The 18,077-nt window shown below is 38.0% G+C and overlaps 1 protein-coding gene across 1 annotated transcript in view; it reads left to right on the top strand.

The window, feature by feature from the left end:
• The first annotated feature begins 1,682 nt into the window (after positions 1-1,682).
• eff (ubiquitin-conjugating enzyme E2 eff) overlaps positions 1,683-18,077 on the top strand; it is a 46,023-nt gene continuing 29,628 nt past the window's right edge. The window contains exons 1-3 of the mRNA XM_083131404.1: positions 1,683-2,034; positions 3,861-3,924; positions 11,472-11,503. Of these exons, the coding sequence (XP_082987530.1) occupies positions 2,011-2,034; positions 3,861-3,924; positions 11,472-11,503 (120 nt within the window). The 5' untranslated portion in view covers positions 1,683-2,010. The remainder of the gene's footprint in view (positions 2,035-3,860; positions 3,925-11,471; positions 11,504-18,077) is intronic.

Below are 18,077 nucleotides of genomic sequence, written 5' to 3'. Positions count from 1 at the left end.
AATAGGCTAATCGGGTCTCCCCGATGGCGTAGTGATAACGTCGCCGGTAATCAAGGGGTACCGTGTTCAATACAAAGTGGAGGTTCGGATCCTCCTTTAAACTGTAGGTCCAGTCCCGACTATCCTATCTGCACATAAAGGCTAATCGGAATATTGTAATCAAGAGTTCTGTGCCTAACACCTTCTCAAAATTTTTACAAGACTCCCCTAATATTTTTTACTAACATTTAATTTCTTGTAATTTTAGCGCTAATGGTTTGGCCGAACTTGAAACTACAGGACAAATTTGTTGGCTGTTCTTCGCTGCCCGTCATGGGCTGAGGTTGCGCGCTCTCTCTCTGCAAACAACACTCGCGAGTCGCGAGCTCGCGAGTCGACTCTTTCCTTCGTTCAAAGAGTCGCTAAGGTGTGCCACGACTCTTTGAACGAAGGAAAGAGTCGACTCGCGAGCATGCTCCTTCCCCTCTCATCGTACATGGCACGTTTCAGCCAGCTTTACGGGAAAAGGAACAGAGAGGACCCCCCCCCCCTCCCTCTCCTCTCCAGTCCCCATTTGCTGCCCGCAGAATCGACTTGCTTTCTTTAAAAAATTCCGGCCGCCAGGCGAGTATACACTTGCGCATGCGCCTTCCTCGCAAAATTCGTGGAAAGGAGAGGGAATAATGGAATAATAGTTGCTTGGCGGGCGGAGGAGTCGTGGCACACATACGACTCTTTGAACGTGTCGTTCAATTCTGGTGAACGAGTCGTTCACCGCTCACAAGACGGCTGTTCGTAAACTCCAGCCAACTCAGCGCAGATCTTACGAGTGAATTACGCAGACGTCACACGAAACGTCATGTCGACGTCACTAGCCAAGCTGTAGTTTACGAACAGCATGGATTATGGCGTGGTGGATCGTCTCGTCTGCTTGACTCTTGAGCATGTTTAAAAGCAGTTGACTTTCTTTGGAAGTAGTATTAGGTGTAAAGGGCACTAAATCTCACTTCTATATAAAGCTCGGCTACATTAATATAAATTAATAGAATATTTTGACAAGATTTAGAAATTGACACAAAAAATAACCGAAAAAAAATGATCATGCGTATGCCTACACATCAAAAATAATTATTTTGTAGTATTTTATTGGTTGGTGAATTTAGTTTAGTATACCGTGTGTTAACACCAACTAATAACGTTGAATTATGGTAAATGAAATGGTTTCAAAAATATGTATTTCATTACAGTTCAGATCAAAAACTACTTTTCATTGTTTTATACGTTTTTCTCTTCGGATACCAGTTTTTGCATATTCTCCCCATATATATACATCTACGGAAAGACTGATAAGATAATATTAACTACATCTTTTCCTTCAGCTGCCTTTCTGACTTACGAAGGCATCAAATAAATGATTGCCGGCCATTGAAAGCTGTCGCGTCGTGCTTTCTGCTAGTTTTCGTCTGCAGTCAGCCAACTCAGTCGCATCGAGAACGGCTTACAAATCTTACGAGCCAAGTAAGCCGGATACGTCACCGTGACGTCACGGAACTGGAAGTGGGCGGAGCTAGCCGTACTTGGATTGAGTTTACGTACAGATGTAGCCGGCTTCGTCTGACTTGGCTGGAGTTTACGAACAGCCGTAATAGAGAGTCGTTACTTTTGAACGACTCGTTCACGAACGACCCATCACTACTGCGGACCATATAGGCGATTTTCCAGTGCGCAAAGTCTGAGGAAATTCGCAAAATAGTTCATATTTTTTCATCGTTATCATTTTATAAACAGAAGCAATTATGCATAGATAAGTTATGTGTATAAAATTGTCAATATTATTTGTTTAATTTTACACATTGAATTTGTGGAAATTGTTTTACGTTTCACTCCGTAGTACACGTCATTGACTAGAGTAATATCATTGCGCTAGGAGCAGTAAAGGCAGCCATCTTACGTTGTTCCAATCAGTGATATCCGAGAAGAGGTTTCATTGTCTAGTTTAGTGTCTGTAAATTATATCACACAGGTCAACAAATGGCGTTAAAAAGAATTAATAAGGTAAGTTAAGTGCTGGAGAATCATCTTGTGCTATTAGAATAGAATTTGTACGGCGGTCTGTTGTTAATTCTGTCGAAGTACAAAATATAACGCCCCGAGTGAATTTTAAGGTTCATCTAGGAGATAAATTCACAAGTGTCACGAAAATATGTGCCATCTTGTAGATCAATAGTCAAACAGTTCAGCTTACAATATCCAGGAAAGTGTATAGCTAGACGTTTTATATGACTGCATTAATGTGCTCGATCCATGATATGGCCTCCATGGTTGCCTGAGAAAAATAACAAAAAAAAGCCGGAAGTGTTTGGTATTAGTGGTTGCACGTTTGTGATTCATGAAAAATATTCGTTCTGCAATGAATTTAATTAAATCCTTATACTATTGCCTTCCTTGTCATGGATGTTCAAGATGTTAAAACAATAAGTATGTTTCCTAATTATAATCCATTTTCCTTGCTCTATTTAGCAATAAGGTTTAGACACGGACATTTTGGCTGATTTCATTTGGTACAAATATAACTGTAAATGTGGTGCATTTATCTCGGTAAATTATCGTATTTAAGTGTCCGTGCACGTTGGAAGTGGGTCGAAAGAATTTATTGTTTGAGAATTCGTATCCCGGTTATATGAATTACATGTTAGTGCAGCACACCATATCACCTGTTAATAATTTGGTGAATGCCCTACTAGAAATAGTAGCAAATCAAGTTGTTGACGAGAATCATGTAATTCGCTATTTTCTTATTAATACTGTAATAGAATAGTTAAAAACTCTTCCCTCAGGGTAGTTTGCTCAATTATGAAACCACCTTTTCCTAACCTAAGTGATTGTTTATTCACTTATTTAGCACCATTTTATGAAATTAACTAAATTAAAGTTAACTGAACAGAATTAAGAATTGATATGTTTACCCTACCTGTTGGCTCTTGATTCATTTTGGTTCTTATGATATTTTTTGTGTTGTGTGTGGTCACATTAATATTATAAGTAATGAAGACATAAGTGTGTAAGAAACTTGTTTTCTGTGGTTTATTCACTACAAGTGTGACCTTTTATTAGTTCTACTAGGCTATGATAAAGAAATCAAAGCCTAAGTGTAACAAAATGTTAAATTTTGAAAGTGAAACTATTATGAAGAAAATAACTTGATTACATTGAAACAAGCAATATGTTCAATTAAAACTTATCTGTTGTATTTATCATGCAAATAAAATTGGTTAAATTTGTTACAAAAACAACAGACTATGCCCCAGGGAATTTTTTGAAATCTCTTTCCAATTTATATTAGTAAATAAATGTAGGAGTAATAATGGAAATGCATAACTGTAAGTTTTCTATTTACAACCCAATTGAGAAATTGCAAAATGTGTACACTGAAGAAGCATTTAAAATATTTTTATTATTTCTGGTAGCTCAGGACTGTCAGGCATTCCTATTCTCAGTCGATTGTCTTCGTTGTGAAATTTGTAATTTATATTTTTGTTTTATTGTTACTCAATATTATGAAATCTTCAGTGTCTGATATTGTCACTTGTACTCCACAGTAGTATGCAAAATATGTTGAGATTTTGGTGAGAGTGGTGTCAAAAGTGTTAATAAAAATATCTTGTGTTGATTTAAGAGAAGTTGTTCAGTTAATGTTGTTAAGAATTACTTTATACTAATAGTTCGCACACTAAGTGTATTTTATCTTGAAGCTTGCTCTTTAAGTTTAGTATACGAAACCAAATGATTGAATGATTTCAGATGTATAACCCTACTAGATATGTATTTGATTTTAAGATAATTTTGAATGATAATTTTCACAAATAACTTTTGTATCTTAGGAATTGCAAGACCTGGGTAGAGATCCACCAGCTCAGTGCTCAGCAGGACCAGTAGGAGATGATTGTAAGTATCTGCTTTTTTTTACATATTTATTTGAAGACCCAGGGGGGAAAACAATGAATGTCGATTTTTCACCCATTTTGAGATCGCAGCGCCATCTGATAGCTCAGAAGCTGTACTATAAGAATGAAAATGGCCTTGGTTGGGAACCGGTGAGTAGTGCCTGAAAAACGCATTATTATTTTGGCATATATTGACGTATTTATGAATAGAAATACTTAGTTTTTCATTTCCTGGCAAATCGTCTCGAATGAACATTCATCGTTTTTCCCCCTGGCCCTTCATTTGTATTTGAAATGTATGGCAGTTATACATTAAGATGTGTGTAGAAATGTCCAAAGTTGTAGACATGTTAACTTAATAAACCATTATTTTTATGGTTGCACTTTTGTTAAGCATAAGGTATTACTCTTCAACCCCCACTCATATTTTAACAATGAAAACAAAAGAACTTGTGTTCACAATGTTGAACAATTAGGGTCCAGCCGGAAACTTTTAAAATTATCCAAAAATTGTGGTTTTCGAAAAATTCTGCTTCAGGTGCATTCTAGTGTTGTGTGTGACATTCACATATAAAATGTAAGGTTGTAAACATGTGATTGGATTAAAATATTCATTTTAACTTATTTTATAGAATTATAAATTACTTTGAGATTTCTCCTAACATATGAAAAACTTGACTATGCTGACATAGCCTGAATATATCAAAAGCATTAACGAAAATGTGTTAACGTGCTTTAATAATTTAGCACATACAAACTCATTTGTCTGTGAAGTGCACATGCTACAGATGCTGTTAATTTTTGATAGTGAAACGTGCAAATTTTATGCGTTCACCAACATTTAAACCTATATGCAATTACAAACAATAAAAAATTTCAGTTTGATTCATTTTGTTATTTTCATGGAGTATGGCCATTTTTTGTGGGATGCCCCATCAGGTTTCCAAAATTGGAGAACTGGCATTGCATGTCCTGAATTAGTGGTCTTGTGTCGTTCTTCTCAGCAAATGTGGCCCTGAGGCCAACACTAGAAGTGGTTTTCTGGAAGATTTTTCCATATGGTGCCAACACAGCTTTTCTTATACACTATTATTTTTCCCCCAGGGCATATCAGCCTACTTTCGATCCAACTTTGCATGGTTGTATAAATGTATCACTGCTTCATACAATTTTTTTTAATTGACTTTGATCTATTTTTGATTTTCTTTTTCCTTTAACTTTTATTTGGGAGGTGCAAATTTCACCTCCACTGAAAGCCCTGTTATTCCTGAGAAGAAAAGAATAATCATCACCACATGACAATTAGATATTTTTGACATACATGCTTGGAAATTGCACTCCTGAAAGTCCTCGCATGTAGAGACTTTCATCTGCTGAAGGTTTAGAAATCACCACCAGTTACATTTAATGTTGGGTACAGAAAACATTTGTAATTTTTGTTGCTTCGTCCTACAATGATGGGATTAATATTGATTGAGGTAATATTTTATTCTGTGGTGTTAAATAAAGATACTTTCTCTTTTTCTAAGAGAAGTGAATAATTTATCCATTTGCTACTTAGTTGACAGATCAAACTAAATTTGCAACCGCTGATCCCAAACATTTTCTAATGTGAAGATTGACAACCTTACAGTTTATCTCAGTTGACTAACGCTAATAGATATACTCTCTGTGTTGTATAAACAGGACAGACTATTGTGCATATTTTATGCTCAGAATATAGCTTCTGATACACAAGAGATGAATGTTCAATATCCATTGGTTCCCTAGAATTTTTCTTTGTTAAACTTAGTAGACAGTGGCCTTTTATGCCAGGGAGTTTTCAGATGTGTGCTGCTGCACAGAAAGAATTAACAAAGGAGAACTATTTACTGTAACAGTTTTTTCCCCCCCTGAAAGAATCCCACCCTTGTCACGAGAAATATGGTATCCCATCCCCCTCCTCTAAATGCAAATAGAAGACAATAAAAATTTATATTTTGCATGAAAAATGTATATTTAGTGAACCCCTGTAATCCATACAATGAGCAGCCCTCCCCAATGGTGTATAGCTAACGCTGTCAACTTGCAATGAAGGGGTCCTGGGTTTGGTACCCGATGCAGGTGCATTTCACAGTGGTTTGGATCACTCTTTAAGCTGTATGTCCAGTCCTGATTAGCCTATGTGCATAAGGTAAACATTAAACACGAATTGTGCATTCCAGTGTTGAGTATGATGACATAGCCTGAATGCATGAAAATCATTATTGAAATTGTGTTGTGTGTTATGCTGTGAAAATTTAGCAAAGTTTGACTTAATTTGTCTGTGAAACACACAGATTACAGATGCTTATATATAATAATGAGCAAAAAATCTAAATGTATTACTGTTAGGGTACTACAACCATCAGAAGTTATTTTGATAATTTATGATAAAATAATTATGCAGTACTAAAAAAAATAGGTGCTCATAAGCAGGGCTCAAACAATCCCGGTCACCAGGTTGCCATGGCATCTAAAAGTTTCAGCCTGGCAACTGTGATCTTATGCTGTAATATGTACGAAATGTTGATGATTCTAAGTTCAAATTGCAATACAGCGTAAGAGCAAATGTTTTTTTTTTTTTTAAATCAACGTTGTGAACATTTCCAGTCTGTCAGTAATAATTTCTTACTCTTTGTCCCCCCCATTTCCTGTTTTCTCGAATGATTTAGCGATGTTTTGAATACCTTGATGCTCAGCTTCTTATACAGTGTGTTTCAAAAGTTGAACAACCTGAAAATGTATATCATGAAAACTGTAAGAGATATTTACACCGGGGGTTTCTGCATTATAAAGTCTCATCCATTGAGATATTTTTCAATGCTTAAAATTATCAGTTTTCTCCATACAGAAAATTTAGATAAATTGATAACTGGCGGAAGGCAGAGGTATTTTTTTTTCTTCCAGAAATGCACTTTTGAGAGAAAAATACGTAAGAAATTATCGAAGGGTCAATAATTAGATGTCTGATGAGTGATGCCATGCCAATCTGTCATTTGCAACAAATATTGGTCATGTGCAACATTTGATGGAGTTTGTATTGGCGACTTTATGGGTTGAGTGAAAAAGTGCCATTTTTGGGACATATATGGCAATGGTAGCAGGTCGAAATATTGTCAACAGACACATGCCACATATGCCTAAGTATTGACTGTACATTTACGTGTAAAATCATAAACTAAGATTTTGTGCCGAAATTGGACTCTTGAGAGAATCTAGTCTGCCTCTGTTTACACTGAATTCTCTTCGCTCGCTTTCGACGCTACTATGTCTGTTCTTTTAATTGATTCAGCATGGCGTATTTATTGGAGCAGTGTGTGTACATTGCTGAAGAGTATTTTACTACTCATTCTTACACTCATGTGCAAGAGGTTTTCCGAGAAAAATCCCCTGCTTCTGCTGTACCTTACAAAGCAACTGTTTTAAGTTGTTAAGAGTTGGTATTTTTATTGAAGATTAGGAACTCTCAGAAGATGTCCTATGTAGAAATTTTCAGCGAAAAATGTAGGCTCGACCAGGACTCGAACCTGGGTCTCTGCCATACCATAGGATTTCTCTAACCACTGAGCTAATGAGCTGGCCTGGCCTCGCCTGATTTCTTGCAGTCTCTGTTTTACCTGTGTGGAATCTCTGCCAGTGCTACCGCAACGGAATCTGTTGCCTTTGAAATACAGTAGACTTCGACATTGCCTAGTTCCTCCCAGCGTAGAGATGTTAATGCATTTTCCAAGTTCCTCCCAGCGTAGAGATGTTAATGCATTTTTCGCTGAAAATTTCTACGTAGTACATTTCCTGTGTGTGCCTGATCTTCAATAATTAACATCTCTACGCTGAAAGGAACCAGGCAATGTCAAAGGCAACAGATCCCGTTGCGGTAGCACTGGCAGAGAAGATTCCACGCAGGTAAAACAGCGACAGCGAAAAACCAGGCTGGCTCAGTAGCTCAGTGGTTAGAGCAATGGCATGGTATATCAGACCCCCGTGTTAGAGTCCTGGTCGAACCTGCATTTTTCGCTGAAAATTTCTACGTTGGTATATATTGTTGAAAATCAATTCTCAGATGTTTTCAGAATAATAATAATTGCTTTTATTTGGATACATGCTAACATAAATTTATTAACCCAGTGATACCGTACATGATTAGTTTAGTGCAGAAAACCTGGTGTAAATACCTCTTACGGTTTTCTTGATATACATTTTCAAAGTTTGGGTTGTGCGACTTTTGAAACACACTTTAGTAATCACAATTCCTAGTAGGTAGTTTCCTGGCACCTAGATTTATAGAAAATTTTTCTCATAAGTATTAGGATTAGGTGAAGTAATGAGGCTACGTAGCATTTGCTAGAACCAATAGACTACTTAGTAATAGAATTATTTCAAGAATTACTTAGTAATAGTTGGCAACACTACTTTTTTACTGTTTGCATAAATGTACCATTTAATTGAATTGAATTAGAATTTTTGTGTACATGGGGATCACACAGGCCCTTTATATTATTTGTGTGTGAATGGTGAGATGCAGTAATACGCAAGGTTGAAATAGAGAAAACATCTGCTTGTAACATTGAATTTTTGAAAAGTTTACCTAGAAAACCGGGAATTATATGCTTTCATGGTTCTAGAGTGGCCAGCCTGATAATGCATTGTAATTAGTTTTCCTTGATATGCTATGGGACAATTTTCAACTACATGTTGCACGATTGTAGGTACATGGTAGTGCTACATTTTAGAATATTGCATTTTGGAAATGCTGGGGTCTTGGGGAAATTCCCCTTTTTTGGCCTTCCAATTGCACTGTATTGACATGGGATGTCAATTTTATACTTAATGTAAGAGCTGGAGCCATTCGATCCAGGATAAATCACTCTTTACAGCAAGTAGTTTTCATTCTAAAATCATGAAAAAATATTTTTGCCTAACTACAGTATAAGGCGAAGAGTGGATTTTAATAGCAAATTTCCAATCTTAAGTTCTGCCATCGCTGTAGGGTTAGGCAACACACACACACAACGTTATGCAAGATAGTGCATATTTCAGGATATATGTGCCCCATTTTCATTGCCGGTGACTATACCTAATCAGCAGTTTTGAGGAATTTTGAACTATTTTAAGTTTTTTAAGCCAAGCTTATGATTTTTAGGACCTATTTTAGGGTTTTTCGAATCCGATTTTAGGATTTTTAGAGCTTATTTTGGGAACCTAAAAGCACACTTTTTAGAACCTACAAATTCGAGGTCTACTCATTTGTTTTTAGGAATTGGAAACTTCCTCGTATGGACTGTTTCCAGCTTCATAGTAATTGCAAATATTTAGTTGGTTCAGATTTCACTGTTCAACTCATATTTTACTTCATCGAGAGCATGCAAAATTGTCAGTTGAAAATTGATTTTAGTTACTTCCAAGTGTCAATCTAGGGTACCTGTTGTGGTTATGCGTATGTTGAGTGGTCCACCCTCCATCTGCTGGTGTGATCTCTGCCTCGGAAGGAGAATTTCTATGTGCCTCTCCTTTCTTTGTATTCATCCCTGTTTCCACTTTTAGCATGGAGTGGTTGGATTATAAATGTTAAGACACTTCCTTTTCTAGTTCATGTATCAGATGTAGGTATGTTTCACCCAGCTGGAAAGAAGACTGAAACGTGCCCATTGTTGCTGTTGTGATTAACTGTCACTAAGTTGTGATCTAAAAGCAGTGTGTCTGTCTGTCTCTCTCTAACTAGTCAGTTGCAAGCTCTTTGACACTTGGTACATGTAAAACTTTCCTCTCACATGGACTGTGGACTATGTGCCATCCATATCAAACGACTGCATTAGAACATGAGTGGTGCAGTTTTTTAAATAGCAAGGAAAGAATAAAAATGCAAATGGAGTGTTAAATGCTTCAAATGTTCAACTACATGTATGAGAAATCATTCAATTAAACTTTTCAAATTTCGAATGGAATAAGTATCACTTGTCCTTTGGTACTTGCACAAATCTTTTTCCTTGTGTGTGTCAGTGGAATCTTCACCACTGTGTAACGTACCTCCATCAGATCATATGGAATCAAGTACAAGACCCCTTAAAGATAAATAACATAAGCAATACTAAATTAGTATAAAATTGAACTTACAGTACTTACATGAGTGAGTATGAAGTTTAGAAAACAATGTTTCAGGGTACAACTGCCCCCTTTATCAGGTTCATATTTTCTCTAGGCACTAATAATAATGCCGCGTCACTAAGTGTTAAAAAAGGATTAGGTTAGAGGTTTGGTTAACAAACACTTGAAACATTCCTGTCTAAAAACAACCCGTTAAAAATCCAGTGCTGGCTGTGCAACTGAACGTGTTTTACAGATTTTATAAGACCTTAACACTTAGTAACATGGCATTATTATTAGTGCCCAGAGAAAATATGAACCTGATGAAGGGGGCAGTTGTACCCTGAAACGTTGTTTTCTAAACTTCATACTCTCACCGAAGTTCAATTTTATACTAATTTAGTATTGCTTATATTATATAGTGAGTAACACACACAGTACGTGAATATGTTTAAAGATAAATGTTTGCCACTGCACTATTGGGAGGGAGGCCCATCTTGTTTTCTTGTTTTGATCAAGAAGCTAGAGTTATTATTTATAATGTTGAAATTTGGCTTTGTAACATCTAGCAGCAATTATTGCCTTCTTGCTCCAAATGTTGACCAGCGTACTAGAAATCACTTACTTCATTGCCTTTGTTTCTGCACATTTATGTTTGTATGTTTCTTTATTTAGTTTTCAGGCTTATTAAGAATTTATTATTGTATAGTACTTTGTAATGACATGTTGAAGAACAAGCATTAAGATTGCCAATGCTTTCTCACCATGCTGACAGCAGCATAACAGGCCCTATGTTTGCACTGTTTTACATGGGACAGAATGCCATTGTATGATAATTCTATCAGAGTAAATTTGTAATTTCATGCCTTCCACCAAAATTTTTATTCTGTCCAAAATGTTCTCTTTCTTGAATAGCAAATTATTGTTATATATAACAATTTTTAAATCAAATTTTCTCCACTTTTAAACGCCACTAATTAGACATGTCATGACAGAGAAATATAAGAAAGCTGGTATTTTTAGAAGGCTCCAATATATGGTTTACGGATGACCAGTTTAACAAAAATGCCAGACAGGCTTGTACTCCCTATCTGCCTTTGTTAATTTTTAGTTAGAATTTATATTGCTTTGAAGCAAATGTCCGGATCTGTTTAGAGAATGATAATTAGGAAATGAACAGAACTTTTTTGTTGAGGCTATTTGATTTTATTGGGAATAAGTTGTTTCCAGTTCTGCAATCAATTACAGTGTAAAACTACAATAATAATATCAGGCAAAGTTTTGTGTGCCAGTTGTCAATAAAGCCTCTCCAGATCTTAACATCATGCTATTTCATTATATTCATTAACTACAATGCAAAGGTTGTTATAATTATCAGTAGCTTTTCTTGTTAATGTGTTTTTAATCTATATCTATTTCACGAAACCTTGTATATTTTCTTTTCAGTATTCCACTGGCAGGCTACAATAATGGGTCCGGTAAGTGTTTCAAGTTTTATTAGTTTGTTGATTTAGTTTACATTGACTCTCTTCTACCACTTTTGGATACTTGAGTCATTTGGAATGAATGGTGATAAGAGGTGGATTGAGGGATAATCACAAACACCTATGGATAATCAACACAAGCCTCCGCAGAGGATTATCCAGGTACCAGAGCCTAGTTTGGCCAGCCACACACCAGATCCAACATGACACATCATTTTTGTTGCAAACTGACTCTGGGAAATTTTAACATGGGGCTCTTATGAGCCACTGAACACCGGACAAAACATTTGACTCAAGTCACGTTGCGACGGTTTGCGTCAAATCTGAATGTACCGAGAATTTGATGTGACAAAATGCTCTGTGCATGTGCAGATCCTTCCTTCTCAGTGTACCATCTGCATGTGCAAATCCTTTCTTCTCAACGTACCATCTGCATGTGATTCATCACTGTATTGTTTGACAGCACATATTATGTGTAGGTTTGATGCAGAGAAGTTAACGTTCTTGTTCAAGCGGCCTCCGCTGTACGATTATTCATAGACTGAGCACCATAATGAGGACAAAATTGCTGCGCTATGGAATGAAGTGACACAGGAGATGAATTACGTTACAATTACATTATGTGGAAAAAGTAGGCTTATTATAAATTACCTTACGTACAAAACATATTGTAAATTGTACAAGGAAAACTACCTTTAGGCCAGTTTAATATTATTGCTCGAATAACTATGTAGTTGCAGTACACAATTAAACTTTTTCCTTTTTTGGAGGGAGGAGCAGTGCTTAAAGTGAGCTGGAATGCACAGTGGTTCCTGCTGCTTAAGGTGGGGAGGGACAATTTCCCCTAGGTCTTCCTCGCAGGGGCAGCTGCCGATCACTGTTGCCAACTTCACTCTTTTGGAACTAGAGCTGGATCTGGCTCTTTCGTGCACTCATTTGGCTGTGAATTGTGGCACCTGCCCCCTGCCCCACTATGATGCCTACCACTGGCTCCGGCCTACAAGACCAACTTTTGCCATGAGTGTGCATTTTGCACGTGACATGATATTGTTATATTAGCTGTGCCACTCGCACCAGTCTTACCTCCCCAGCTACTTTTTTATAGCACTGTGGCTAACATGAAGATGACAATATTGTAAGTGCTCCACTGTGCTTTGCACCATGCCAGGAAGGCGTATAGGTAGTGTGGGGGTTTCACCAAATCTAGGTGGTGAAAATTAAGAATAAATTGCAGTCACTTTAAGGCTAACGGTAATAGCAGTGCCCCCACCCTTCTGACACCTAAAATTACCCAAGGAGGCACTTGAAGCAGCCTTCGTTAATCTAGCTCCTTGAAACTCACCTTTAGCTCTAGTAATGGTGAAATTTAGCTCTTTTATGCACATCAGGTTTGGCAGGTTTGCCTCCTACGGCCATCCTGGTCGTAGGAGGCAAGGATAAATGCATTAGGCTTATAGGACCATTCTTTTATTTGTTTTCTCGGAATATCAAACATCCAATGACGTAAAAAAGTACATGGACGTGACACTTTGAACTATGTCATAGTAGTAGGAAAAGTCTAAACTCCCATTTGATTAGCCGTAACTTGTCGTTGATTTCCCATAAGGAATACATGCGATTCTGTAAATACTTATTAATCATATTTTTCAAGCATCGTGTCTAGCTTACTAATCAGCTTGAAAAACAGTTTCCACTTACAACGTAGAGAGAATTCATGCTCTCCTTCATACTAATACCTTTTTTTTAAATAGCAATGCCCAATCCGTTGATATGAAAATTAATGCACTACACAAAAATTCATTCTTTGTTAATCAATTCTTGTAAAGAATAGATGACAGCGATAATCCGGTGTGCGGCTGACCTTAGCCTGCAATAATGTAGCTAGGGTGTACTGCATGGAAGAGAGGTCGACAAGTGAGTGCTCTTAGAAATAGACACCCCTTACGTCATAAGTGTCATGATAGGTCAAGTAACTCAATTGTCTGTGCTATTGTACTTTAAAGTATATATTTAATTTATGTGGCCAATTAATAAAAATATAGACAATTAAATGCAGGATAGTTTAATACTCAAGTGGAAATTTTAAAGGTTATCTAACTTCAGTTAACTCTTAAAATATTCCAATTTTATCTGATTTTGAAATCATCCAACCCTCTACATTCTTAATTCATACACACCCAGACTCTTTTCCACAGTACTAGCATCAACATTTAGTTTTTCAATATGTAAATTTAAATTATCTTGAAATGCATTGAATACAAAAGGTGCACTGCTAAATGATTTTTCATATAGTCTCCATGGCATACAATGCAAATGTTCCAGCACAAGTCCATGGATACCTTTAGAATAAAATTATTTTGCTGTGAGAATAGCCTCTTGTGCATTACCTGCTTCACTTCTTCATTGTACTGGAAATACTTTTCTCCCATTGTCTCTTTGAGAAGTCCAACGATGTGAAAGTCTCCGGGGGCGAATTCTGGCAAATATGGTTGATGTGGAGGACACGTATGGGAACAGTTGGGGTTGAGCATTGTCATGTTGCAACAAATCATCTATTCTCAGAAGTTGTTTGGACCTGATGGAAGTGGTTGCATTTAGCAGTGGTGACTCTTTCTTCAGTAGATATGTAGTGTTCCAAAGTGACTCCATTTTCATCCCAAGAGTGAGTCAGCAAAACCTTTCCCACCCATGGTTGTGTGTGGAACTTAAGTTGTGGCAAGGAACTGTGACACCATTCCTTGCTTGGTTTCTGGTTGATGGTGGTAGGCACAGGTTTCATCTCTGGTGATAGTTATTCCCAGGAGGCACCGCCCTCAACTAAGTACCACACAAGTCCCTCACAGATGTCAATCCTTCAATTCTGCTGTCAACTGTCATGCCACTAACCTTGTCAAAACCTTATGGAACTGTAGGAAATCATGGACAATGTGGCATGCTGATTAATAACTTGTATCCACAGAGGCAGCTATTTCATCCACTGTTATGTGCTGATTTTTCTCCGCTATGGCTTCAACTGTTGCAATAACCTCTGGTGTCTGACCTGGTCGAGGAGAATCTTGTGGCAGAAGTAACTCCATTTAGAAGCTTCCTATTTTGTTCATACACTTGCAGCAGTGATAAGTATTACCGTATTCACTTCCGTTCTTCGATGAATTTCAATGTGTTTGATCGATTCACTATTTAAAAAATGCAGAGGACTGCTGTTCCTCCTTGGTGCATGTTGCAGTTGCCATTTTAACAATACTGCTGTGTCATTGCATTCTGACATACTGCCACCTTCTGGTCGCTCTTCAAACCATAAGTATCACTGTTCCCAAGATACAGAACAATGAAGTGCTGTTTGTATTTTACACCCTTGTAAGGTTTTCATTTAACTTTAATATGTTTTAGTGGTTATTGGTAGAAGAAGGAAGTTGAAAAAAAATCACCAAGGCTGGTGCAGAAAGCATAACGTCACAGTCGTAAATGTATGTTAAATAGGCAAGGAGTTAACTTGGTTTGAATGTATAGTATTCCTGCTGTGAGGATAAAACTTAATACTTGCATTATGGTGATACTGCATGTAGAGATACCCATCTCCCTCAAGGCTGTAGGCACCCCCATCCCCACTTGTTCCACCTAACCTTAAAATATATTTTGTCATTTAGCATCACTTCTCTTCTATTTTTGGCTAATTGCGTCAATTAGGGTGAACCCAGCAACTTTGTGGCAAGATTAATTTCATAAATACTTGTGTGTACGTAGTACATAATGTAAATTAGAATAATACATTTCATTTAAGTGTGATCAGCCAGTTTCTCTCGCTCGCGAGGAAGTGCCAATGTTTAGCATTTTCATAAGTATGGGTTTTACATCAGGTGTCTTGCAAATGGAAGACTGTGCCAAATAATGGTTAATAAGAAATTTAGAACAGAGTTAATCTAACTAGATTTGAGGGGAGAACAGTATTTAATTTCAGGGGAAGCATAAGATTTGGAGAATGTACCGAGAACAGAGATTGTTTATTTCAGTAGAACAGAACTAGCACAGGCATGGAATCCTTTGTGACTGTGGAGGCATGCTCAGGAATGGAAAGTTTCTCATCAAGCATCAGAAAGAAATTGTTGCTCATCATTGTTGCTCACATTTTACTAAAATTAAAGAAAATGGCCTTGGTATTTGGATGATTTTTTTCTCTAAAATTATACTTGACTCGTGTGCTACAGAAAAAGCAAGCAAGAGTACTGCTAGTGTTTTATAGCAACTGACTTGTTTCCCTCCCTCCCTCTCTCTCCCTCTCCCTCTCTCTCCCTCTCTCTCTCTCTCTCTCTCTCTCTCTCTCTCTCTCTCTCTCTCTCTGTCTCTCTCTCTCTCTCGCTATTCTTCTCCATTGATCTCTTTTTATCTGGCTTTGCTGTTAGAAACCTTGAAATTTTCTCATAGTGGGGGGTGGGAGGGCTCTCGAATCCACCCAGTGGCAGCACCCTCACATTCCTAGCTTTCAATATTCCCTTAAATAAAAAATCTGACTCACCTCTGTTTGTGCCTGTACCTCTTGCACTACTATTGGAACATAACGAAGTGGAGTACTTTGAATGAAAGCTTTTACACTATGTGCAAGAAATAGCCAAAGGATAACAATGTAAACAAACAAGGTTGGTCTCGTTATTTGACCTGTTTTATCATGGTATTGGAAACCCACAATCATCAAATGACCTGGCAAGGTTTTTGGATTTAAAAAGTAAGTTCATTACTCACCAAAGACTGATAGTAAAGTCTTCCATTGTTAGCTAGAAGCTGTGGGAGTGAATATTATACAGGGTGTCCCACAAAGAAATTAAATTCAACTTCTAATAAAAATTTAATTATACAGGGTGTTTCGTAAGTTCGTTTACAATGCTTGGGAGGTGATTGTACAAGTGAAAATAAGGTGGAAAGTTCATGTAATGAAATTTCGGAAACGGCTTTGTTGCCGAGTAATTGAAGTTTGAAAATGTGGGAAAATGATTTTCCGAAGTGAATAATGGCAAAACTGCTGGAGAGAAGTTGTCGGGGCAGTCCACTAAGAAATTGGGTACGCTCTTGTCAAAAAATCATGCGGCAATGTCGGTGCAAGGGATTCCCCAAAGGACGCAAACAAAGATGATGACGGGAGTGGGGTGGGTGTGCGTTTTGCGTGAGCTCGTATCGACGAAAATTGGCATGTGTTGAATGGCACCAAAAATAAAGAAAATTTCCTGAGCGAAGGGCACCATGACGTAAAAATGAAAAAAATGAACTGTCATAGGTTGCATACCCTGAAGGGCAGATGGGGGTCCGTGTGATCTTACTTTAAGTACCACATTTTCCGCTAGGGTCACCAACAGTGTAGGTTTCCTCATGAAGGAGCGCACGTGTCTGTGCCAGCAGCAGGTTGTTAAACATTCACGGTTTAATGGAAAGACGTGAGGTTCTTGGACAGTAGTGTTGGGCAAACATTAGACCTATCAGTGTTACGTGTTAATTCTTAGTCACAGGCCATCGTGTTCTGTGAAGTGTACTAGTGTTAACGGCCATAAACACTTGTAGCTTGGTGTAAGGGATGGCTGCATACACGTCCCAAGAGCTGACGGACATGCATCTGATTTATGGGGAGGTTGGAGGTAATAGCCGTGCTGCAAGGTGTCTGTATGGCGCACGTTTTCCAAATAGGGTGTTACCATCGTACAACTTATTTCAAACTGTAGACACTCGACTTCGGGAAACAGGATCAGTGTTGCTACCTCGTCGAGAAGTTGGACGACCGCGAAGTGTGCGAACATGACGGTTTGTGGAAGATGTGCTAACTGCAGTGATGGATCATCCAAACACCAGTACGTGCGCACTAGCCCACAAACGAAACACCTCCCATGTGAATGTGTGGCGAGTCCTGGCAGAAGAGGGGATGCACCTGTACAAATTGAAGAAAGTGCAAGAACTTTTACCTCGGGACTTTGTCCCACGTGAGGATTTTGCCAATGGTTTGTTCATCAAATTGAAACTATCCCCAATTTCTAGAATACCGTACTATGGACTGATGAGGCTATCTTCACGAAAACTGGTGTGTCAATAGGAAAAACAGTCATGTGTGGGAACATGAAAATCTACATGCACTGCTACTGGCACATCATCAGTACAGATCTGCAGTGAATGTGTTGGGTGGGATACTGCATGACCATTTGATTGAACCGTACATTCTCCCTGTTCGCCTATGTGGACCCACTTATCAAGCATTTCTCAGTGAAGTTTTGCCTGAACTACTAGAGGACGTGCCCTTGGCACTGAGAAAGACTGGTTTCAACATGACGGTGTACCCCCACATTTCGATCGGAATGTGCGACATTTCCTCAATACCGTATTCCACAACCAGTGCATTGGCAGGGGAGGGCCTGTGCCACCTCAATCACCTGATATTACGCCCCTGGATTTCTCCCTCTGGGGAAAGATGAAATGCCTCGTTTACGAAACACCTGTCGTGTCAGCCGAGGACCTCGTTGCCTGTATCAATGTAGCTGCAGCATCAATAGCAGAAACGGCGGGGTTGTTGGGTCGCACTAGACACTCCTTTGAT

This window comes from Lepisma saccharinum, chromosome 11, assembly GCF_977018435.1.
Source record: "Lepisma saccharinum chromosome 11, izLepSacc3.1, whole genome shotgun sequence".
Lineage (NCBI taxonomy): Eukaryota > Metazoa > Arthropoda > Insecta > Zygentoma > Lepismatidae > Lepisma > Lepisma saccharinum.
This window is presented reverse-complemented; position numbering and strand designations above follow the sequence as displayed.